The 27,073-nt window shown below is 37.7% G+C and overlaps 1 protein-coding gene across 1 annotated transcript in view; it reads left to right on the top strand.

The window, feature by feature from the left end:
- Positions 1 to 1,062: 1,062 nt before the first annotated feature.
- LOC101157504 (opsin-5) overlaps positions 1,063 to 27,073 on the top strand; it is a 42,461-nt gene continuing 16,450 nt past the window's right edge. The window contains exons 1-3 of the mRNA XM_023953178.1: positions 1,063 to 2,219; positions 11,575 to 11,721; positions 23,188 to 23,307. Coding sequence (XP_023808946.1) covers positions 11,598 to 11,721; positions 23,188 to 23,307 — 244 coding nt within the window. The 5' untranslated portion in view covers positions 1,063 to 2,219; positions 11,575 to 11,597. The remainder of the gene's footprint in view (positions 2,220 to 11,574; positions 11,722 to 23,187; positions 23,308 to 27,073) is intronic.

A 27,073-nucleotide genomic window follows, 5' to 3' on the forward strand; every position in this document is an offset into this window, starting at 1 on the left:
GTAAAGAAGGAGGAGTTAATGAAGAACATTAATGGTTTTCTGGTCCTACGTAATATGCAGAAAGATTTTTTTGTTTTTCACATCTTATGTAACAAGTCTTGATTATAAAGAAGGAGGAGTTAATGAAGAACATTAGCAGTTTTCTGGTCCTACTTAATACCAGACATCAGAGCTTGTTGTGTCTGGGATGAGAGCTGGAGACTTCCTGTTGGGTTTGTAAGTGGCTCAATGAAGGATTTGGTCAGATGAATCCCTCTAACCCTGTGCTTCTCTGTTACCTGTCTGTCAGATTACAGAGTCAGACCTCTGGTCAAGCCAGAAACACAGAGACATGACCAGGAAGCAACGTTCCGCTTTGATTTTCCACTTTGAATGACAGTATCATTGCATTTAATAAGGTTTTTGATATCATTTGTTGAAACGTACTTACAACTATTTCTCTCATCATGTTGAAACAGTATTTAGCCCAAATGGTCTGTAATGTCAAAGGGGAGCATGAAAAAGAAAAAGCCATATTTTTCCAAAAAGAAATCCAAGCCCCTCCTGCTCTGAAGTTGAACAGAGAATATCAGATGACCACTGGAGGCCGGTTTCAGAAGAAATCCAATTAACAAAAATAAATATATCTACAGCCTGGTGTCAAAAAAAGAGCGTTGATGGTTCATGATTCCGTTTTGTTCATGATAATTGTAAAAATATACATATATTCATTTTAATAAAGCTATTTTAAATGTCTCAGATTTAAATTTTCAGTACAATTGGATTTCCTGAATGTCAGGTGTGTGGACGTATTCATGGACTCAACACATGTATATAAATGTAAATGTAAACTCTTTTTTTAGAGTAAAGCAACATTGAAAATAAATGTAGTCTAGGCAAAATTACTCTGACAGCACATTTGAGGACAATCTTGAACAAATAAAGAAAAGGAACTTCCAAATATCTTAACATAGCTCAAGTTTATTCTAAAGGATATATACAGTATTATGACAAAAAACTGAAACACTTTTAAATAGAAAACTCAGCAAACTTTTGTCTTTACAGAACGCAGATTAACATAAAGAGACCTCCAAAATAGGTCAAACAGCTAGATATGGAACAATAAAGCACATTTTATGTCCCTGAAATAAAAACATTATGCAAACATTTAAAAATAGCTATTTCTTAAACAGAAATAATCATGATTTTGCCTACAAAACACAATCCCAGCTTTCAGTTTGGCTTTTGAACCACACTTTGGACATGCCTAGTACAGTGTCTGTTCTGGTGCTGAGGGTCCGACTCCACATGCCAATCAAACAAGACCAAACAAAGACTTTTTTGGAGCACATGTAACGTTTCCTGATTGTTTTTGTTTCTCTTTTTATTTCCCCCCACAGTTATTTTATTTTAAAACAATCCTGTTCCCTCCACAGACTTTTAAGGTGGTCACCAGTCCCATAAAGGTCTGTATTAATAAAAAAAATAGATGAAAATAAAAATAAAAAATTGCTTAACTGAGTATTTGAAAAAGAAATAGTTGAAAAAGTTTTATAAAACGTTAAAAACTTGGCATTAGATCAAAGAAATGTATACAGATTCTAAACATACAAGGGAAATCTGAAGTGAAAAAATAAAATCATTTCTGATTTAACCCCGCCCCCTGTATTTCCAAGATTGAAACTTTAAAAAAGCAATACACTTGGAAGTTTTTTTTTCTATTTCAGAGCTGTTTAGTTTTGAAGCAAAGTTTAAATTTTTAACATGTGAACAAAGCAGAAATGTATCCATTCTGTAACCTGCCTCTAGTGGTCTTTGATGGAACTGCAACCTATTGGTACTTCCTGGTTTGCATCACGTTTGAGGGTTGGACTGATTATACCGCTGTTTTTAGACACTTAAATGGTGTTTTACTCGGTGGTGATCAGAAAAAAGATAACATCAAAGTTCTCGCATAGGAAATGACTTGAAGCGAAGAAGAAAAGAAGCTGATAGATCCTTTATTTTGAAAAGACGGACAGGAAGTAGCTCCGGGCAGTTACCAGTCTCCAATTTTCTAAAGCCGGGCTGAGCTGCCGCCGCCGCTGGACCTCCTCCGGAGCAGCAGGGCGTCTCCGCGGCTCCCACAAGTTGCGGCAGCTGCTTTCACGGAGCTTTTTCCCGGAGCCGTCTACTTCCTGCAGTGGTTCGGACGTGGACATTAAAGTTGCATCGGAATGGCTGATGAGCATGAGTGAAAGGTAAATGAAAAACGACGGCGGGTTTCTCCCTTTATTTCGGGTCATTAATATTACTTTGAAACCCAATTTTATTTAAAAAATGAAATAAAATAAACTTTCATTTTTACATTTATTCTATAAAAAGACTCGTTTGGAGGCTTGGTGTGATGACGACACGATCTGACTACTAACAAACAAATCATGAAAAATAATGATTAAAAATTAATAAATGTATCTAAATGGACTGCTAAAATTTTTTAATTAAACTGAATTTTTCAAGTGTTTAAAACAACTTATGTAATTTATTATTGTTATTGTTATCACTTTATTTTGAGTTACATTTTGTGATTTAAAAGGTGATGAGGAACAGGTGGAAACATACATACATACATACATACATATATATATACACACTTATTTACAACTTTTTATTTGTCTAGATATATAACTATTTATTTATTTATATAGATATATAACTATTTATGTATATAGATATATAACTATTTATTTGTATGGATATATAACTTTATTTATTTATATAGATATATAACTTATTTATTTATTTATTTTTCCGGCACCTTTAAAAATAATAATGAAATAATCATCTCAAATGTATTTTTTAATGCGTTCAAAACTTTTAAATAAAGCTTTTTTTGTAATTTTTTATTTTTATTTGAGGGTCATTTGCTGCAGACACATAAGTAACCCCACCTTTTTGCCTTTTATAAACAAGCAGTTGCACAACATAAGAAGAATTCCCAACTGGGATTTGAAAGGGATCACATTTCCAGAGCAGAAAATTCATTAACTGCGCTATAACTGTGCTTTTTTTGAGGCCAAACAGAGGCACTTTTCAAAATCATGCATGTGAAGACCTCTGTCTGCACTCAGAAGGTTTCATGTGAGATGCATATGATAAAACACTCTTTGCTTTTAAAAAAGATTCTATTGATCATTTCAGAAAACATTTCTTGTTAGTGGGAAAAGAATGACTGTGACCCATATAATGTAAAAATGTCCACAATAAAAAAGAATTGAAATGTATTTATATAAATGAAGTTGTTAAATATATAATAACAAATTATAAATGTCTAGTCCAATGCATTTAGACAGTTTAAGCTCTGTAATTAGAAGAAATAAATACATTTTTTAGCAAAATATTTCTCGTCAATTTGATTTTACCAAAACCCTTGAATAGTTTTGATTATTTATTTCATAAAAAAGAAAAACCTTTTTCAAAAGATCCATTAAAAAAATGAAGATGAACTCATATTTTAAATCCGGACATCAGTCATTTCAAAATAAAATGTTTAGGGGATTATAGTATGGAGCCGACATACAGGGAGGTGTAATGCCAAAGCTTCCTCTCCTTCCCATATCTCTTTTGTTTGATAAAAAGCCATCAGATAAGCCTAAGTAAGAGCGATGGCGCCCCCCAAAAGAGAAATCCAGCGTCATGATAAGTTATCTCGGTTAGGAGCTCATCCTGTTCCCAAGAGCAGCTCTCTTTGATTCGTAACTTTTTTTTTTACAAGAGTTTTATTTTTCCCTTATATTGTTCATCAACAAAAGCAGATTGATTCTTGTCAAAGGAAATCTGTCATGAAAGTGTCAGCAATTTTTGTTTAAACTTGCTGAGTCATCATCTATTATGAAATACTCACTATCATCATGGGGAATGTAGAAAGTGAGCGGTTGGAATCCAAAATCCTCAATATGTTTAAGGTCTAAAACAAATAATCTCACTAAAGTAATCAAGACGTTTGGAACAAATTTAGAAACTTTTACTACTTTTGGGGTCGGTCCCATACCGTTACACTGCCACCGCCATGTTTGTCTGTTACTATGAGGGTCTTTTACTGAAATGTTGTTCCTGTGACACCAGAAAGGAAACACACTCCTTCTGAAAAGTGGGAATTTTGTCTTGTTAGTCCACAACTGTAGTTTCCTAAAGGTTTTGGGGATCATCTAGCCACATCTGCCTCTTTCTAATAGTGGAGTGCTGAGCTACAAACCAAACCGAGAAGACTGAGACTTGCAATTCTCTGGAGGTGGTTTTGGTGGCCGTTTGGTTGACTCTTTGCTGCGATCTCTGGTTATTTTGATCGTTTGATGGCTCCAAAAGTTCCCCCCGTTGGTTTTCTCCATGTGTGGTTCTGATTTCAGTTCACTGAAGTCTCAGAGCTTTGGAAGAAGCCGCTTTTCCGCCTGATGGATCTGAGCTGCTTTGTTTCCCGTTCCTTCCCATTGTTTCACTGATCTGGATCATTTAAGTGTGAATCTATAATTCCAAACAAATGGACTTTCTGACAAAGAAATACAAAATCAATTAATATGGTCCACTATAATGAATGCCTTTTCTCAGGCATTGATTTCTTTTAGATTGTATTAGCCGACCCGTTAAATAATCAGTTCTGTAAAAAGAACAGGTTTTCAAAATAAGAAAAAAAAAGGTTTCAAAATAACAATTTGAAAATGAATTGATATTAAATGGGATTGTTTAAATTTTAAATCAAATTGTGAATTCATGATAGAAATGGAATTGATTCATAAGTTTGGCAGTGATACCCAGCTTTAATTCATTTCTACTTCTAAGTGTTTGGGGTTTTCCTCTGCGTAAACAGTGGATTAGGTGGAAACTGCGTTGGTTTCTATTGGGTAGTGTACGGCTGCTTAGGAATAGATTATCCAACGAGCCGGATCAGGAGGATCTGGTTTTGAAAATTGGATTTACATAGATGAATATTTTTGCTAAATATAACCGACTAACAGTTAATTAATTTAATTTAATATATCCCAGTTATAGCCTGAGAAAGATTGGAAGTCAAAAGAATTTATTATATTTAGCACTGCAGTCAACACAGATGAGGGTTTTTATTGGTGTCACTAAAAACTAGAAGAGCAGCTAAACCAAAGGCTTAACTTTGAAATGATTTTCTAGCAATTTCTTCACTAAAAAGTCTCAGTTTTTGAGCTTTTCTATTAAATCTATTCCACCTTCCTATTTGTTAGTTTTCATTCTGTAACTCCTGGACAAACCTTTGTTCCTTTGCCTTAAGCTGACTCTGGTCAGAGGAAGGCAGAGTCCGAGGTCAGTTCCTTCAAATGAAGGTACAGAGATGAGGACTGGAGCAGGAGGTCATGTGACTCAACAAACAGGAAGTCCACGATGGCTGTATAACATTATTGTCCATCCATCCATCCATCCATCCATCCATCCATCCATCCATCCATCCATCCATCCATCCATCCATCCATCCATCCATCCATCCATCCATCCATCCATCCATCCATCTTTTTCTGCTCGTTAATTATTATCATAATTGTTAACATTATTATATTTTTTGAAATCAGTGACATGATTTTAAAGAGTTTAATACAAAAGAGCCACAGGCACAGTTTAGTCTAACGTGAAATTCATAAAAAAATACTCCAGCTGTCCCCATTTGACCTCAGTCACAGATGATAAGACTGCTAATGCCCCCTGAAGCCATTCAGATATTTAATTAATTTGAAGGCTTAATAACACACAAAAGCAATTAAATACCCAACTAGTTGATAAAAACTTCTGTCACCAGTAAATGTCATCTTATTGTTATTCTTATTAGTGCGAGTTCTTAGACCCCGGTATTCAATTTGTACTTTTCCATACTAAGGTTGTAGTAAATGTTGGCTTGAAGTGTACAGAAATGCCATCTGACCAAAGACTCTGGGCCTTTAAATGGTAAATGGAGTATACTTATAGGACATATACTTATATAAATAGTGTTTTACTAGAAGGCCTAAAACGCTGTACATTTATCCATGCACACACACACTCACACACTGCCAAACACTGGCAATGACACTGCCTATAACCTCCAGGAGCATTGTAGGGTTCAGTGTCTTGCACAAGTTCACTTTTGACACGCGGGCGACAAGGGCGCTAGTTCTAGAATATTCTCTATTGGAAACGTTCTCTGGAAGTTCTGAAGAGTTGTGTAGAAGTAGAAATCTGCTGAAACTGAGATGAACAAAAACAAAAAAAAAAGTCATTGACTGATTTCAAAGAAAAAGACATTGCATTGAATAAAATTCAGACAAGCCAAGACTGAAAGCACCCACAGGATCATTCAGCTCGGTAAAAAGACATTTAGGAGCTCTTTGAGGCACCCAGAGAACATCTGAACATTTGGTTGAGAAAAAACATTTCTTTTTTTTTTATTTGCAGCAAATGACAACAAAACAAATTGTATCTAAATACTTCATGTGTAGCAAAATACACAAGTAAATGTGGCAACAATACGAAACTTCCACTATTTTTTAGACCATAAGGTGCGCATAACAACAGGGCCCATTAAGTGAAACAATTAATTGTGGGATGACTACACTACCCAGAATGCCTAGGGGGTCCAAGAGGTAGGTGATTGGACAGAGAAGTTAATGGTGTCATGATTTGAATTTGTTGTCTTGTTTTTGGTCCTTGTTCTGTCTTGTTTCTGTTTCCTGTTTTATTTTGAAAGTCTCCTGTCTTGTCTGTTTTCTTGAGTTTTACTTCCTTTGGTCCCCATCAGCCCTGATCGTGTCCACCTGTGTCTTGTCTGCCCTGTCTGTATTTAAGTCTTGTCTCTGCCTTCCTCCTGTGTTGGTCCATTATTCCTGTTCTGGTGTTCATGTCATGCTCCTCGTTCCTCGTTCCTTGTCTCATGCCACGTCACAGTGAGTTTTTGTTTTTTGGTTTTGTCATCCTGCTCGGCAGCGCTTTTTGTTTGTGTTTGTAATTAAACCCCTTGCCCCGGAACTTTGTGCCTCCTGCCTCTGCATCTGGGTCCAACCGGCTCTCGAGCCACCCCATCGCCGTGACAAATGGGAAGTTTTCCCTCTTTTATTTGCAATAAGCAGCCTTTGCAATTGAGTCAGATGAGTCAAGCTTTCTGAATTGTTGTTCAGTTTTAACACTTAAAATGCAAAACACTGTCACTTTTTCAGTTTATTATGTTGGTAGCCTTAATGCTCCAACAATCCATCAATCAGTGCAACCTTGTAGTTTGCCAAAGTCCTACTAAAACATTTTGACAGATTTTTGAGCGACATGTACCTTAGTAAATTGCTTTCAGGCCAGTAGGTACTACCAGAATTCATCAATTAGGCACACTGTCAACTTTGAGAAATTAAGGGCTTTTAAGTGCACCTCATGATCCAAACAATACAGTGATTCAAAAGTCTACCTTAAAGAAAGACATCAGGGCTGTCACAAATCTGTTGGTCCTTGTGATTAGCAGTACCGTTTTTACATTCTGCCCAACATTCATGCTCCACACACAAGGTTAACACACGATTGTCTTGGGTGCAAGAGTTCAAGCAGGGCTTCCTGTCAATATTTGGTGTTTAGTTGGTGTTTGCCCCATGACACCAAGAAAACCCAACAGTGTGTTCCAGAAACCCAGAACCAACAACCTTTTTTGTCTGTCCCTATAACCCCAGCATAAGGAAACAGAGATGGAGAAAAAGAAGAGAGGGCATACTATGCGCTTCTGTATGTCAGATCAGTTTTCTTCCACGGACAGATATCCACTGGACGGATTATTTTTGACTTCTTCCACTGCCAAAAATGAAATTTAAATTGTAAAATGTGCGAAACATTCACCAGAGTTTAGAATACTGAGCTCAAAAACTTTCTGAAATTGGCACACACAATGGCAGACACAATGTAACATTTAAAGCTCTATGTGGTACACCAATTCATTAAGAAACCACACTCCTAAAAGTTTGCAAATATGAAGTTGATAAAACAGCTGATTAAAAAGATTAGTCTCCATCAAAATTCTTAAAAATAATACATTTGGAAATAAATAAACCTGCGTGGACAGGGTTATTTTGGACATAAAGCGAGACTTTTTACCATTAAAGTCATCGCTAATTTCTGCAGCCTGCCCTTAGTGGTATTTGGAGGAACTACAATATTTGGTATTTGTTGGCTTGTATCACATTCAGGATTGGAAGGTAGAGACTTTGTATCGCCCATGTTAGATCGCACATGTGTGAATTTAGGTAGTATTACCCAAGAAAATTTTGGAAATTATTTTAATTCTACATTGCCCTAACTGGCTGTACATTACAGGTTAGTTGTGCTGCAACTTTCTTCATCCGCACAACCGGCTCCATATATAGACAAAAGCAACTATTCAAATTGAGACAACACAAACTTCCAAACATGGCAACAAAAGGCTGGTGTTGAGTTGAATATCTGCTGGACTCCATGTAAATCTATCCATCTTCCGAACCCGGCGAATCCCTTACAGGGTTGCTGGAACCAACCTAGCTTCTGTTGAGCGAAGGCCGGGTAGACCCCGAACAGGTCTGTTGCAGGGCGACCATGTAAATAGCAGCAAATAATAAAATCTGTACGGTTGTGATGTAAAGAAGCAGTGGCATTTTTTATAGCTTGCCAAAGGAGTAAACAGTGCCACCTACTGTACCAGAGTATACAGTAGAAGTATGAGTTTGAACAAGCGTTGGAAATAGTAGGTGGAGTGCAGTGATATTTCTTTTTACATGTCGGCCACTAGGGCTGGGAATCACTGGGTACCTTACGATACGATGCGATTTGTGATACATTGCTCACGATGACGATACTATCACGATATGGCGTTAATGTGATAATTGATATATATTGTCTCTAACAACTCACGATATATCAAACTTCAAGGAAGAAGAACTTGAAAAACAGTTTTTTGGAAAATATTTCCCCATGCATTTTTTAGTTTTCAAACACAATGATAATAAACAACTTGTGTCCGATTTGGTGTAATGAACAACAGACCTTTGTATAACATAGCTGAAATCAGTAATACTCCGTCTTTGACAAACGATGACAATTTTCATTTGGAAAAATCTGTAAAATTCAGTTTAAACAATAATGAACATGAACAGCTCGCGAGCCATATATGGCTCTTTTGATGGTCACATGTGGCTCGCAGACAAATCCTTAATTATACTTTTTTTTTTTCATTAGACCAGTCCTTCTCGGGCGCGATGCGATGCCAGAGGCGCGCAGTAGTAGCGGTGCTTGGAGAAAAAACTATCAGTTTACTGTTATCTATTTTTTCACAGAGTTTTTACCACCCGGAAACCTTTGAATTGCCTCCCTGAGGAAGAGCGCGCAGTTTTGGGGACGGGATGTGTGAGGAAGAAAGCAGAGGGGGTGGGGGGTGGGGGTGGGGGGGGGACCGGCAGCAGGTGAATCGCGCAGAGATGGTAAAAACGTAAACCTGCTGCCCGTCACTCCTGCAGCGTGGGTGTGTGTGTTTGGTTCCATGTCTGTCTCACATCTAAAGAACATTCAGACCTAAGATCCCGTTTAAAGTCTCAACGCCTGCATGAAGCAGAAACTCACCACGTATCAACCAGACTAGACAATCAGCAAAACTACCACCAGGAATACTCATCATTTATTAGCAACAGTATAACAATGTTATTAAAAAGAATCCACAGACTTATTGGACTTTAAAAATGTTGAAATTACATCAAATGCACACATTCATTTGTATATTTAGTTTTAAACATATTGTCGCGGACTGAGTTTAACTTGGCTGTTGGGCCGCGTTAAAAGTTCTGGAGTTCATGGAACGCATCGTTCAAGCAGAGATCTGATTGGCCCTCAGTTCTGTCGCTCAGCCTGTTGTTAGGGAGTTTGGACCAATGGGGTTCAGCCATGGGCCGAATAAGGAAATGGGAGGGCTGGAGCAGGACGGGGGAATATAAAGCTGGGAGAAGCGCTCTCGTCTCGGCGGGAGAGATTCAGGAGTTGCTGAATTGATTGTACGGCGTTTGTTGCGGTCTACAGTAACCAGAATAAAGAACCCTAAAAGAGGTTAAGTCTCCGTGCCTTAGTGTGGGAAAGGGACACTACATTATTGTATGGCTCTTTCGAAATTCCATTTAAAAATATGTGGCGTTTATGGCTCTCTTGGCCAAAAAGGTTCCCGACCCCTGCACTAGACAGTGCACTAAACTTTTTTTCTTCAATGATTTGTGATCTTCACTGGTGTCCATGGATTACATGAAATCTTTCCACCTTTATCCACCTTTGTCATGGTAGGGAGAACACGTCAATGTAAGGGTGGGGTCATCTAAGATAGCACAAGGGTTAATGAGTACAAAGTTGCTGTAAACAGAAAAAAAAAACAATAAGTCAAGTAGCTCCCAGGCACATTGGTATTAACTTTTGAAAAACAAAGCCATAGCTGTCGCATTATTTAAAAAAAAATTGCTGTAAATCAGATATTAATTCTGTGAACAAATTATAGTGTCTTTGTTAAAATTAAATGACACCATTTAGTGCAAATGTGTTAACAAAAATAAAATTCTCCCAGAAAATAAAAAAAATGAAGTATCTAGGAACTTTCCTTTAAGTCATTTACGACATAAACTGCTTTCAAAATAAATGAACAGGGATAAAATACATGAACTTAAAGTGCATCTGAATGTAAACATCTTTGTGAACAAAACGTTTGGGGAAAAGCTGCATGTGATGTATGTTTATATGTTAATGTTTTTCTTGAGAACCACAGGCTTTTTAGCGTCAAGATGTCGCTCGTCTACCGCTGCTTTGAGGAGAAGGGGGTCTAAGGGCAGGGATGCCACTCTTTCCATCTAAACCATAGCTCTGGTCTGCAGGGATCATTTTTTTTAGTATTTCTGAGAGGGAATGTCAAAGCGTGGCTCTAATGCATTCAATAAAAAAAATAAAATTCCCTCGTTCTCCACCTCGCTGCAGGGACGGAGCCCCTTATATATTTAAACAGCAATCCCGTTTGTTATTGTCCCTGCTCTCGCAGAAGACGGTGGTAGCTTCACTTGGAAAAAGGTATCCACGCCGGGCTGTGTCAGCTTCAGGCCAGCAACAGCCACGGCTTTCCCATACAAGTCCGGGTGATGCAGCTTCAATGCTGCCGGCGCGTCTTTTAACTTGCTGCTCTCGCTATTCTCCTTGTTTTTCCCCTGCGCCATTTTAGTTTGAATGTGTATTCTTCTTCGTCCGCCCGCGACAGCCAATCTCGCAACGATCGCCCCCCATCTACCCTCCGAAGAATTGTCTGACCAACGGATGTTTAATATAATGTTTTACAGGGTCTTTAAATGTGAATAAAAGGTCAATACTTGATGAAGACGCATCGAAAATCAATCACGAGACTAAATATCACGATATATCACCATTTTTGCACACCCCTACCTGCCACACTGCTGACTTTATAGAACCGACCATGAAAGCTTTGGACTCGTGAAGTTTTTGCTTCTGTTCTCATGACGTTTCACTGTTTTCTATTTCTGCAACGTTCCCAATGGTGTTTGAGGACACGCTATGGTTTCAGCCTATTTTTTCTTCTTTTCTTAGGACCTTCCACACTGACGACAGTAATGGAGAACACATCGTGGCCTCACTCTTCGTATGTCCCGCATTATCTCCTGCGTGGTGACCCTTTTGCTTCCAGGCTCTCCAAAGAGGCAGACATTGTTGCAGCTTTTTACATCCTAATCATAGGTCAGTCGCACTGTTGTACACTTGTTTTGTGTTGTTGTTGCAGTCAACCTTAAAACCAGCGTTATGACACCCACGTCTTCAGGAAAGGTGTAAAGTTTCATTTGGCCCTTAAGGAGAGGATCAAGTAAGCTCACGTGATTCTGGTGTGCAAAAATACAGGAAGCCAAGTAGAGGTTTAGGTTTACTTTGGCTTCCTATAAAGGAAGCATGCAGCGCTTCTCATTTATGGCGGGAAATTCCATAACACCTATGTCTTTGTGCGGACACAATTACAGTCTTTGGCCAAACATCCTTTAGGCTAAGAGCTATTTTCTGCCATTGTTCTTTCTAAGGGGAATTTATCTTAATATCTAAGGCTTATATTTTGTTGCATCGTGGGTGCTCTTGATCTTTTTCAATGAAATCAATTAAGAATGCAGACAGACCCCCCCCCCCCCCCCTTCAGGGAATTGCACCTGTATGCTCAAACATGGTCCTTGAGATTAACGTCCCTGATTGTTTTCCAGCTATCTCTTCCCCACTCAGCACTGATTAGCTGGAAGAAGATTCTAGACTCTGATTGACTGGTCACACCAGACAGAGGCAGTTTGCAGAATAATATTATAGTCAAACATTAAAATTCCACGCCAGTAGCTGCCAAACACCAACAAAAATCGGTTTGTGTTCTTCAAAAAGAGTATTTTTATTTAGTTTAACCCTTCAACACCGGAGATTTCGCAGTGAACTCTAATTATACTATGGTCCGGGTGAACACCCGATTCTGTTTGGATGCTGGGTGTGCATTAAAAAGTGATAACCATTCAAATGAATGGGAAAGTGTGTCCAAACTTTTGGTCTGTACTGTATATATCGCTTTATATCGCCAAATCTTGACTGCTGCGGTGGTGCAGCCTTGTCACGTTACAATGACAAGGCGGCACACCACGTGACAAATAGTCTGCCTTTTGTGAAAAAAGCGATCCAAATAAAAAAAGAATTAAGGACTAAAAACTGGTTAATATTTATTGCGTTCGTAAGTGACCATGGTATAAGCGGGTTAATGGCCTATGAAGTATTCATGATCACTTTATAACGCACTTTGCAGAACAACCGTTCAAGCTTCCACGGTGTGCGTTAAAAATGATAATACACACTTTGTCGGCCATTAACCCCTACATAACGCTCTCTTTTTGATCTACCCTTACTTGTTGACTGTTCATGGTATCTACACGAATCAGCTGATTCTAATGTAGAGACAAGCGGCTTTTTACTTCAGCTTTTCACAGAAATGCAACATATTACTAACAGAAAGTGTTGTATTAGCTGATTGTTGCTGATTGCATAAATTAGCGTTGATTTCCTAAAGAAACTGAGTCATCTTTGATTATGGTACAACTCTGCGATTCAGAAAGTGACCCGAACCTTTTTTGCTTAGGAATTAAAAGGCTGGATTTCAGTAGACTGTGACTGCTTGCAAAAATTACCATCAGCATTTGTGAAGGAGTGACCAAAATGTCCTGAAACCTAAAAAAGAGGTTCTGGGTTTCCTACCACACATCACACTGTCACTGGAATCCTACTGTAGACCGCTCTTGACTTCGCCCGTTACTGTAAATTGGCAAAATGTGGGTGATCTCCAACTGTATTAGGAGCTATAGCATGCAGGTAATGCTGACATTGTGTTTTAACATTGTTGCAACCTGCTGTAGACAATGTTAAAATAACTGGAGCCAGGTCAGTTCACCAAGTAAGAGGCTGGTTAATAGTATCGGGTACAGGTAAATGTTGACACTATGTATTCTAAAATAGTTTTAATCTGCTGCAGCCAATGTGTAAAACTTTGCTACCAGATTAAAGCAATCATAAAATGTAATGGAGCCAGGTCAGTTCACCAGGGAACTAAGGGACTGGTTACACTAATTGATCGCCATTCACTTCAGTGTAAAACTGCCTACTTCTAATCTATGAAAAAAGTTCTTACAGTCGGATTCCAAAAACATTTTCTCCTCTGTGGTTAGATTTAGTATCTATGACAACTCTTTCGGGGGTGACATTTCATAAACAACTTGTTTTATTTTTAAGATTAAAATAGTCAACAGATGAGGTTGGGATCTTGTAGGTGACGTGCTGTCATATCTCGCCACTTTACTTGAAGTGTTCCAACTATCAGAATACTTCAGCCATTTGACCACACGCAAGATTTGGTTTATACCTTAACCTGCCAAGACTGGGACAACCTAGAGTAGAGCATATGTCTTAGAAATGGCTCAGTACAAAAGACCATCTCCTTCATTGACCCTTTATACAACCGTTAGTTCAGAAAGATTATCTTACAACTGAAGAGTTCAGAGTGATTACAATGCAGATTTTCCCATGTGGTTTAAGTTTTGGTGCAAACTAATAGATCCAGTTTGTCCGTGTTTTAAAGTGTCTCCAACATGACTAAATACACATTGACTTGTCAATGATATAGTTTAGTCAATGGTCTTTTAACTCAGTTTGATGGTGGTTCGACATCTGACATTGGACCCTCCTTTAACTTCTGATTCTGGTCTAAAACCAGAACTGCATAAAATGATTCCATTTGTAATGGAAAGTCTGTTATATTATTAGGGATTGTGTGGCTTTTGTCTAATCTATTAAATCTGTGTTTTGTCCAAAGACCTGTCGTCCTTAATGTGCAGATGACGAACTGCAATTAGGAGGATTTGATAGAAAATCAAATTACTGAGCTTTTCCTGGGAAATAAAGTCTATCCAGACATGCTTCAGGCAGATAGATGGGTGTATAAGCCGATCTTATTGTTGTCCTAACAGTCAGTCACAGGAAAATCTCCAAATTCATTTTTGGCTACTGGAAGCTTTAGCCTTCCAATTTAGCCAAATTTAGCACATACAAACACGGACTGATACTGCAGATTCTCACTATGCTAACTCCTTACATTGTACGTAACAGGTAAAAAAAAAAAAAAATTCAACACCCCTACACGTTAGCAATAAAATCCAACCTTGTTTGCAACTTCTAAAAAAAATAAATTAAAAAAAAGATATTTTGACAGAGTGCTGTGTACTTTTCAAAATTGCTTCAGCATCAGTAAACATAACCACAGTTAATCCATGTAAAATACATTCTGGATGTTGTTTTTAAAATTATAAAGGCTTTTAGGTGTGGCATACTAAAATATGGTACATGCAAATACGTTTCTGTCAGAGTTAAATAACATAGCCGGTTTAAATATTTGATTACCTTTGACCAGGAGGCAGCAGAAGATCATTTGCAAGTCCCTAAATCTGCAGTGAATGTGTATCAATTCAAAATCAGGAAGTCAAGTGTGGAGATTTTCATTTGGATTCTCCATGTCATGAGAATTCCATGACTTTACATCTTACAGTCAAAAAGCAATGCAATAGTCCAGGTCTTTGCATACAACAGGTTTATGTAAAAGCTCAAAGCCTCCTGTAGGGACCATTTTCCAATTTTATTATAGTTAAGACATCTAATTTACAAACTAGGAAAAGACGACCCAAATAAGCAAAGTTTTTGTTTTTAAAGATTTTCTAAAATTGGGTTTTAGGCCATGTGGGAGTATGTGTTGTTGATAGCTGTGGTTGTAGTCTGCTTACTGCCGTGTTGTGTTGATTCAGATTCAGCGTCGCTGTGATCAGTTACTATAGCGACGCTGCTCCCTAAAGATTTCTTTAGATTGATTTTTTAAATTCTGCTGATGGAAATGTCTGACTGAGAGACGCTGGTAAAAACAGAGATCGGAGGTAATCGTGTGTTGGGAGTGAAGTTGGCTGCAGTTTTGGACCAGAACTCTGTGACCTGAGGTGCTTTCAGACTCTAACTTCATCTGAAGGAATGAGCTGGAATAGTCTTTTATGGCCTTTAAAGAACTTCAATTACAACATCTACCACTTCACCATATGTGGTTTTCCACATAGTGATCATGGTATCAGAAAAATGCACTTTAATGAAAATAACACGAGTTTCCGTCTTTGAAAAGATGATTTTATTCTCTTGAAGGAGCAGCTTCAATCAGTTGCTGTGAAGCATTAGTGCAACAGCTTGAAGTTCAAAGCATTGTTTTCTTTTACTCCTACGTGCATACCTCCTGCCTAAAATGAGGATTATCCTGAAGGACCTTGTTCAATCATCGCTACCTCGATGGAACAAGAGTGCTGGTCTCTGAACCAAAGCCTCAGAGGAGTTCGTGATGGTGAGGGGGCATGTGCAATCACAGCCTCGCTGTTTGACTTTGCAACGACAAAAAAAACGATACACTCAAATTTACGGGGGGGAAAAAAAAAGGTTTCCAATCAAAAGGAAAAGACGGGCTGAAAACATTGTTCATTAATTTGCGAGAACCGAGTGAGGCATCTGCCAGACAGCTGAAAGGGAAGAAGTCTAATCAAGCCGCCACGCTGGTAATCCTCCTTTTCATGAAAACATGTTTGGATGTGGTTCTTGTTACTGGAGCAAACACAGCTGCTGGTAAATCTGACAGATTCCAAAAATATCACATCCTTCTGAATTTGTGCAGATTTATTATAGAGGTAAGAGAATTCACATTTACCCATAATTTAACCATAAAAAAGGCCTTTAGTCATTATCTGGAAAATGTGAATTGATGTTCTAATTTCTAAAGTTTTATCAATAATCTTTTTATTTAAATTCTTTTTGGGGCAAATTTTTGCTACAAATGTAAATTAACCTTTTGGCTGATATGTGCAGTTTAAAAAAAGTCTTTGTCCTTAGATATATATAAAAAAACCTAAACATGAAAAAGTTTTATGAAGTATTTAAAACTCACAAGAACAAAGGCACAGTAAATAGTTCAACTCCCTGACTGACTCCTTTGATCTGTTGTAAAAGCGTTCCCAGTGGTTTTTTAATCATAATTGTGTTGTTTTTAGCCAACATATAAAAAAACCTGTCACTTTGTAGGCCATAGTTTCTGCAGAGCAGCAGTAGCTAGGTTGTGGGCAGGTGCGGAAGTAAGCCTCCACCGATATCCCATCATCCCTTTGTTTACATTCTCTCCCGCAAACTACAGCTCCTCACAACCCCAACATAACATTAGTGGTGCAACAAAAAGGGCGAGCAACATTGAAGCTACCAGCTCAGTGGCCTTTTGGTAGAGTGTCCGTCCCGAGACTGAAAGGTTCAAATCCGCGGCCAAGTCATACCAAAGACTCTAAAAATGGGACCCAATATCTCCCTGTTTGACACTCAGCGTTTAGGGGTTGGATTGGGAGGTTAAACCACCGAATAGTTCTCAAGCGCGGCTGGTCGGCAGCTAGCCACGCCCCCAGGGGAGGGGTCAAATGCAGAGAACAAATTTAACACGTCACCAACACACTAATTTGTTATTGAAGTGGTTCCCTTTCAAAGAAATACTGACATGTTTCAAAACTGACCTTGATTTATTATGGCCCGCAGCACTCACAGAGTGCAAGGACCATATTTTCTGTTGTTTCTGTGAATATTTTACGCTTTGTGTGTAAAAGTTTTTGTAAAAACAACTTTAAACTTTACTTTAAGGACCTTTTCTTGCTCCAAAACGAAACTTTGTACTCGTCCTTTTAGGGTAGATGTTAACAAGCTGTCCGACATGTCACAAAAACAAAGCAAAGGGGGAGCAACAAAATGTGTTGTGATAACATCTGTTAGACATTCTCATGGGAGCCTGAGGCTTTTAACAAACGGAGCTGTTAGGAGTGCAGAAGGGAAAGAAAACACACCATTTTACTGGTTTACCCCAAACAAACTAAAGGAAAGGGCCAGATTTATCACAATGGTATTTCAAAGGGATTAAACACATTCAAACTGTGAATAGTACTGTGTTAGGCCCAGTTTTTAATACTCTCTGCCTAATAATCGACTGCCAGTTTGTTTTTTTCCAATGTGGAGTTAAATGATTAATAATTTCTCCTGGGGGTAGAGTTGAGAAAGTTATGTGGTGCGGGTCAAACGCTCTTTTGTTTACTGAAGTGTCTGCTGTATTTGAAAAATGTGACGTTCAGAAAAAAAATGACGTTGTCCTATCTTTCTCCTCAAGACACCACTAGGTGTGTTCCCAAAAACAATACGTTGACAACATTGAACATGAAATTGCGTAGAGATCAGATAAGTGAAAGACATTTTTTATTTAAATCTGCTTGAAAATAGAAATTCTCCCACAGTTCAATCCTGGCTGAGAGCCACCTTCATTTAGAAAAGGCTGGGTTTTTTTTGCTCTGATGTTTTTTTTCCTGCTGCTCTGCATCATATGAGTACATAAAAAATGAAAAGATATACAGTCTGCTTATTGTGCTGTTTGTTACATTCATTTTCACTGTAGACTCACCAAACTGAATCTGCTTTGTGCTCATCAAGCTGGAAGAATGTAAAGCAGATGAGGGAGAAACAAAAATAATCCATAGTTCTTGAATGCTTTTTTTGTTTTAAATATCAAATTGTTCTCATGACAACAGAACTATTTCTTTATAATCATTTTTACAAGAGTTTTATGCTACGTACACAGCGTGTGATGCATTCAAGAACGTACTGAACGTGGGTCTGTGAACTACTTTTAGCATATGGATACTAGATCAGTACTAGCCCACAGTTGGAAGAGGCGTGGTGCAAAATGTCAAAAAGGGTGCAAATCTTATCAATCTTTAATTCTGTCCAGGCACTAACCACATTTATTAATTTCTCCTCTATAACCAATTTTCTGCCGGTTGGCACGTCCATATTTGGAAAAGGATGCTACACATACATCACTACCAGATCCGAGTCCCTGATTGGTCAAAGTTGAACTGCTTCAGTTGCAATGTGCATTCAGGGGCGGCGCACATGTACGCGTTTATAGACTCAAACTTGTGTTTCTGAACCTGGTGGGAACAAAGCATTCAAGTAAAAATGTATGTTTGCCACCAATTTTTACAATAAATACTATTCCTTCAAAGTAGGTTAAAAGAAGAAGATTTAAATAGTCATGTCAGACCGGCTTTGAAATGTTTAAAAGGATGTTAAAACAACAGAAAATAATGCACTTTTATGAGTTTATTTTAATTTTATTATGACAGATGTCAAAATAATTGACCCTTTAACACTGTAGATGTTGCCGGCGACAACTAAATTATAGCTGCTGTTCTGTGCAGCAGAATCAGCTGGTTTACGTCTGTTGCATAAACACTTCATTACTGCAAAGTGTTGCTTATCAGCATAAAGCTGCTTTTCTCCTCTTCAGAATCCACTAGAGTTACGTTAATTGCTTAAATGGTTGAAGAGTTACGTCAGCGCTAGGGCTAAAACTCTGATGTTAAAGAGTTAAATGTCTGAAATAAAATGTATTCCTGAGCAGACATGGATCAGTAATACATGCCTGGGCCTTCAGCAGAAAATTTTAATTCAAAACAATCACAAATCCATTTCTATCAAATGAAAGGCAGAAAATAACATTGGTAAAAGTTTAAGATCTCTCGATGTTTGCCTTTTTTAGATTTTAAAACCAAAGACTCTATTTAATTGTATTTTATACAAAATTTGACAAACGTTTCTTTTGGCTGACATTTCATAGATTTTCATATTTTAAAACAGAAAAGTTAGAACATTATGTGAAAAACTTCTTGAAATCATGGAACACAAAAGGTAATTTGTTCCATTTTACAACAGATTCAACATTTTAACAGGACTATGGAAATCAAAAATAAAGTCTATCTATAATTGCATTACATCTTTTTGTAATGCATGCCAACCTGTGAAAATGTTCCCGTTGTCTTTTTCTGTTTTAGCTGCAGCTGTTAGTTATTCCTGGAAAATGTCCAGCACAATAAGCATCTTTAGTTAGGGACAGTTTGAGGCTCTGGTAGTGTGACAGCTGATTGACGCTGTATTCCCCATAACTGTACACCTGTCGGGTGATGGGCGGAAAAAAGCTGTTTACCTTGTCAAAGAAAAATGGGAAGAAATCCACGAAGAAAGCTTAAAACATGTTGCCACAAATTTAAACAAAACATTTGTTTTCAATTTGCAAATAGACATAGGCATAAGATGGAAAACAAATTACTTTTAAGAAATGGATAACAAAAGACTGATGGATTTTTTCCCCTAAACTTAATATTTGATTTGATTTGAAATGGTTTATTTCAAGCAATCAAATAGAAATAATGCACAAAAACAATACAATCATCAGTTATACATTCATACAATAACTAATCAAACTTAGGATAATAAGACATATTAATTAATATTGCTTGAAAGGGAGTGGAAGGAAGCAAATTTATATAATCCCATCCCCCGTTATACTGTAACCATTTTATTACATGATTTATCAATATCCGGTTCCTAGATTTTAATAGACAGGATTAAGAATCTTGAAGTATCAACAAAGCACATGACAAAGATGAATTACTTAAATTATTTATAAAAAAATTACTTTTGGATGTCAACATGGCAATGAAGTATCCAAAATATATGCAGATTATGTTACTTATTAAAGTCATTGATATGATTAAAAAATAATACTATATCAGTAAAATAGACACAACACTGTTTCAGAGATTTTCATAGCAAAATTTGATCAAGTATCAAAAGTTAAATATATGTGCAAAATTATGTTACATTAGGAAAAATCCTAAATCAACTTATCAATTTTTTGGAGCAAGTGAAGAAGTACCATTAAAAGTCAATCAATTTAACCATTTTCACTAATTGATTAATCATTTGTTTTATTATTTTTTTTAAAACATTTTTTATAATAAAGTAATGCTGTAAGGGAAAATAAAAAGGGTCCATAATCTGTCGAATGACCAATGTTGGTATTTCTCCTGCTGATTAACAACCGTACTTCTGGGTTTAACCAGAGTTTATAGTTCTCTTCGATGTTAAGTCTCCAGACATTAGATTCAGGTCCATATCCTTCTTCAGCTGATACCAACGACGAGGTCAAGTTGTCTGCAGGTCAGAGCTTTGCTGAGAATCAGGGTCCTTCAGACTTTTGGAGAAAGTGATGAATCCAGGCGTCATAGTTCTTGAAATGATTTGGCTCTTTGATTTATTAATGCATGTTGGTTCAGACGTCTGAATAGAAATTGTGTTGTCACTTCTCAACTGTTATGTTTTTCTCTATTCCTATTTAAAGCTTTACTGTACACTGGTAAAATGATGCAATTTAGAAATGCTAATAGAAATAGAAAACAGTATTTTTTACCAAATTAGATTGGCAATTTTAATGCAAAATACAAGAATGCTTCTCATGTTATTCATACTTTTAAACATTTTTATCTTAATCATATGAATCCTTAGACCAGACAAGAGGTTGCCAGCAATGATAATTGAAAGATAAATACTCTCTAATATGATTTAGCTGCAGTCAGAGCTGATTAAAATAAAAAACATTATTTCACATTCTCAGTCCACTGGATGTCTACGGTGTGAATAATATCTCCAAAGGCTTGGTTTTTAACAAACAGCTTGAAGTGTTTATGACCTTTGTCTCAGATCAATTAGCTTCGATTCAGAAATCAATGCTGGAAAGTAATTAAGCATTTCTTTAGCTAGACTTGTCTAGTTCCACGACTCCTAACCATTTGATGAGTAAAAAAACCCAAGTGCCTGCAGCACTTCACATATAAAAGGTGTTGCTTGAAGCTTACGTAAAGTGTCCCACAGGCAATTATTACTCACCCCACTGAATCTTACAGCTCAGCCATTTTATTCTCACCACCTAAAAGGAATCTAGGAGCAAGTGACTGGACTTAAGCACAGAAATAAACCGAATAAGTTGTATTTATAACTAACGGGACTATAACTTTAAGCTTAACTTTAACCCTTGTGCTATCTTAGATGACCCCACCCTTACATTGACGTGTTCTCCCTACCATGACAAAGGTGGATAAAGGTGGAAAGATTTCATGTAATCCATGGACACCAGTGAAGATCACAAATCATTGAAGGAAAAAGGTTCAGAGCACTGTCTAGAGCAGGGTTCACCAACCTTTTTATAGACCGAGGGCTATTTCATGGGCACCAAGTGGTATGAAGGGCGCCACTAAAAACCTCCTAGCCCCCCCCCCCCCCCCCCCCCCCAAAAAAAAAAAAAAAAAAAGAAAACAAAAAAAACAACACAATTTGAGGACTTCCTTTTGTGTGCCCTATTTTTATTTGCTCATTTTACACACAAATTTTCTAGACTCGTATTACAGGGGGGGGTCAAACTCAGTTGCAGAGGGAGCCTAAATTCAAAACAGACTTTAGGTTGCAGCCGAACAAGATAAATATTTATTGAACACACTAAAGCTAAACTTTTAAACCTTTAAAACTTAAACTTAATTTTAACTTTTTAAACATAAATGTAAATAAAAACAGACAGGAATATTAATCCTCACATTAATGGATTACTCAACCACCTCAACCTATTCTCAAAATCTTTACATTACATGAATCATAAGAATGTCCAGAAATTGTGTAATTTATTTGATCTATTTAAACTTTTGTAATAGACCCTTACTTTTATTGATTATTAAGTTATATTTGTTTACATATTGGGGTTTACTTTGTCTACCATTATCTCAGAATTGATATTGTTGTCATTGACAGACATGCTGTGGTTGTTTGTTGAATATTTGCTTCAATAAAAAAAAAAAGATTATTTTTTTTGGGTGCATTCCCTGCGGACGCCACAAGGGGTGCTCGCGGGCGCACTGGCGCCCGCGGGCACAGGGTTGGTGACCCCTGGTCTAGTGGGTCTAGATGACCCAACTCCCAATGTTAATGTGCCTAGGATAGCACAAGGGTTACATATGTGCAGCTGACAACAACATTCAGCCTTGGTCACACCTAAAATACATTCGGGCAATGCGCGTCTTGACTGCACGCGTTACGTGAGGCCAATTTAATTTCTAATTTTTAATTTAAAAGATAGTTGTAAAACGCTAATCAGCTTTCTAGCCTTGTAGTTTGTAGCACTTTTGAAAAACAGAAGAATATCTTGAGGGACTTTAGGTAATATCAAGTGTTTTAGCATAAATTGTAAATATTTATTCTGTTTGTTATTCTAAAATGTACGTTTGTTTTATGGTCTTTGTTTAACTTTTTTTGTTTAATCCCATACCTAATATTTGCTTAAAACCTTTTAGCTAGCAGCAGAAGATAAGCAAAAATAGTTTTGTTAATCCTAAAAAAGTTTTTCTATCATTTGAAATACAGTTTATATTTTACTGAAACCTTTCTGGATTTTTGTCTCAATTGGTGTTGTTTTTTTGTAAAGTGTTGAGACTATTGAGGTCATAGCTTGTGCTTGAACTACATTTCTGACAAGGTCATTTTCCCCCACTTTTTACTTTGTATATCAAAATTCAGATTTCAAATTTTAATGTTCAAGTAGCGTTGACTATAACACACAGCCTAACGTGGATGTCCCATTCATGATTAGCGGTTAGCATGCATGCCAAAATGTGAAGCCATTATGACCTTTTATTCTGTTCTGGTCTTTGGCAGGAATCCTGTCTGCAACAGGAAATGGCTACGTCATTTACATGACCATCAAACGCAAGACGAAGCTGAAGCCTCCCGAGCTCATGACCGTTAATCTCGCCATTTTTGACTTTGGCATATCAGGTACTGTGATGACTGTTTCATGCACAACATCAAAAACACAGTTTTGGTTTATTTTGAATGAAAAGCATATGTAAATTTAAATTTATGACAATCTATAAATTATTTTTTGCTTTAACCGTTTATTTCAAATGTTATTTTACACCAACTACCGCATAACCTTAACCCTGTCAGTCCACTTTTCTCGGTCAGGCTGTTCCGATTTAGGGGATTTACACACAGGGTGATGCATGTTTAGATTGTGTTCCCCCTAAAAAAAAGAGAATTTTCATTGAAAATCTAAATTTTCTGCTTGATATTTCACTTAGTTGGATGATCTGAAGCATTTTATTGACACATAGAGGCAATTAGAAAAAAAACATTTCTTATTTTTAAACCAATTGTTATACTGTCTGAGAAAATCCAAAACCTGTTTTATTGCATGAGCACGAGTCAAAAGGAGCCACTTCTGCTCATAGTCAGATCAGCACCAGTCAGTCCAGATGTGTTTGGACTCCAACATTCTCCATGTGCCTCCAAGCAGATGAGGAGAGTTTTCTCTCGGAGAAACCATCCACTTAAATCGCAGTGGCGTCAGCGTGATTCGGTAAACTTTACCTTTGATCAGCACCGCCAGGGTCTGACATTTTTAAACACCTTCAATGAGTTCTAATCTGATCTGCAAAAAAAATAAAATAAGGCTTAGACCCAGACTTTGTTATTTTCCACTGAGAGGAGGAAGTGGGCTTGAACTTTCAAGCTTTGAGCCAAATATGCTGAATCTCTTGAAATCATTGGGGTTGATATTATTGCCTTTTCTCTCCCACACGAAGCTTTTATCTGCTTCGACAATCTAAGGGGTATTATCCTCCCTTTCTTCAATTTCGTAAACTGCAGGACATCGCCATATATGTTGAAAAGCTCCAATCTGTTCTAATGAAATAGCTCTTTAGTTTTAGGCTAAGTTTGTTATGCTTGCGTGTGAGAATTGCATTGCATTGTTGTATTAATGGTCCTTGTTGTTGATCTTCTTCCAATGAGTCTCGGGCTCAAAATACAAGGTATAAGTCTCTGTTTTGCATCAGTCTTCCTGTTTTTGGAGATAAGTGCATTAAAAGGATCTATTGTTTGGATTTCCATCCAAATGTAAATTTGTTCTTTCGGTTGGACAGCTTGTATTTACAGCTTTTCTTTAGGCACCTTCATTCAATTATTTCCTTTTACACAGTCATCTCCTCTACATTGCATTGGTCTCCCGTTGTCCCAGACAACCCACTTCCCGCTGACTCAGAAATGTCTTTTCCATCACGTCTGACACAAGAAAAGGCTTCCTTTTCTTCTTTCCATGAAGACGTTTGTGTTCCAGGTCATTTCTTGTGGCAACTTCCAGGATTCCATAACGCAGTTTTTCTCAGTTTAGGCCAACTGGGTTCACCCCAAAGTAGAGACCACATTTTGAAGTGTCTATACAGGCACTTCATATTCTATACATGCAAGCAGCAACACATCTCCTAATGTCCTTCTAAACGGCTGTGGTGCAAAGGTAGAGCGGCCAATCTATGATGGAATGGTCAGAGGTTTGGACCCCACTTTGCCTGCACATGTGTCAAATTGTCCTTGGGCAAGACACTGAACCCCACATTTGTCCTGGTTGTCAGAGAAGGTCCTGGCTAGTTTGACGCCCTGGGAGTCTGTTCTGTTCATTTTTTTCTTGAGCTGAATACAACCCTGACACGAATTATGAATGAATAAATTCCGGTCATTTCCGTTGGCGTCATAAATGAATATCAATGGAAACTAAAGAACATATTCTCCTGTGTGTGTGCATACACAGAACTTAACAAAAAAGACAAATGATTGTGGAAGGTGTATATGAGAACGGCAGAAGAGCTTAGATGAAATCCACCAATAAGCTTATTAACAAAACTAGACTTATTACCGGTAAGTGGAATCTTTCATCAGCCAAATGTTTCTCAACAGTAAATTTGGTCTTATTTGGCAAGTGTTAATTTTGGACACCGCCTGCATTCCTTATCCTTGGAGTGTTTTTCTTCCTCTTCTTTCTAAACTGGACGCTGATGCTTCCTTTGATCTTTTGTCCATTTTCCTCAACCTCGAATAGACTGTTCTGTCAAACACCCAGAGTTATGATAAGTGACATGATGGAAACAAATTCACTTTGATACAGACTCCTTTCTATTTTTTCTTTAACTTTTCAAAATATCCAGTAACCCTCATAATAGTAGCATGTTGACACGATAGTAGGGGCGCCTTAGCGCAAATTTCATGAAGATTACGTGGAAGCGGGCAGTTTTAGTCTAGCCCTTGTGCTATCTTAGATGACCCCACCCTTACATTGACGTGTTCTTCCTACCATGACAAAGGGGGATAAAGGTGGAAAGATTTCATGTAATCCATGGACACCAGTGAGGTTGACAAATCATTGAAGAAAAAAGGTTCAGCGCACTGTCTAGTGGGTCTAGATGACCCAACTCCCAATGTTAAAGTGCCTAGGATAGCACAAGGGCTAGAAAACTGCGCAGGGGGAAAAAAACTGGCAATGTTGTTTTTTTTGGGTGGGTTTTTAAGATTGCGTCTTGGGTGACCGCCCACATTGCTCATAGGAAAAACCGCCACTGCTGATGGCTACAGGTTAGTGCCATGTATGGCAGCAGAACGTCCAGCAGTGTGTGAATGTATGGGGAAGTGATTATAAGGCACTCTGGGCCTTAATCAAGGTAGAAAAGCAGCATATGTAATATGCTAAGTAATATATAAGTATCCAACATATACCATTTCTTCATGAGGGACATGCAGGCCTGTTGAAGGCCATACCAGCTATCTTCTTACAAAAGCTGGATTTCTATTAACTACAACTTACCTTGACTTGTCATTGTTCGGCTTGATCTTGTTGGTTTTTCCATTACACTTAAGTCCAACTTGAAGCAGATGAAACTCATGCAACCTGCAGCTGTTTCCAAACAGTGATGCCCATGGTTCTGGTCATCCTGTCGGTGTCCATAAGTGGCATCTGCCATGACCCTGCTCGATTAGAACCACAGGTACTATAAATCAAATCAAATAGAGACATATGAGTTAATGCTAATAGAAATGTGGTTAGGGCTGTACTCACAAGGGAACACTGCCTTTCAATCTGAAGCAGATTTGAATACAACATTACCTAGAGTCAGGCCTATAACCCAGTATTCGATGATTAGTGAAGAAATTACATTGTAAGAAGATTGTAAGAAAAGATTACTTCAGCAAATTTCCTAAATCTAGACTTTTTCATAAAAATAAAAAGTACCAACTATCCATTTTTGGGCTTTTTACATTGAATGTTTGAGTTTCTTGGGTTTGTTTGGAGTTTGGAGAACAGATGTGGCATGTTCTGCATCATCTTCCTATCTATATTCAATGGACGGCTCCGTTTGTATCACTCAAAAACTGCCAGATACCAGAAATCCTTCCTACTAGGGTTGTGCCGATGGATGATACCATCGTGATGGGTGAGTGAAATCACGATGGACAGACACCATCGTGACGCCACGCCCCCGGCACGTTGCGAGTCGACACCATAAGCCGCGGTTACATGTGCAAAATATCTTGATGGGATCAATGGTCGGATTAGAATCCAACCGTGTACATGGCCCAGAAAAATGTTTTCAGAATATAACAAACGTTCACTAAGGTCACACTTTCGGTCGGAATAAATCATTCGCACATGCGCAGTAGGGTTTGAAAAACCGGAAGAGGATATAAGTTCCGCTGAGCGGCTATTTTTTTTTTC

The sequence above is a fragment of the Oryzias latipes genome, chromosome 24 (genome assembly GCF_002234675.1).
Source record: "Oryzias latipes chromosome 24, ASM223467v1".
NCBI lineage: Eukaryota > Metazoa > Chordata > Actinopteri > Beloniformes > Adrianichthyidae > Oryzias > Oryzias latipes.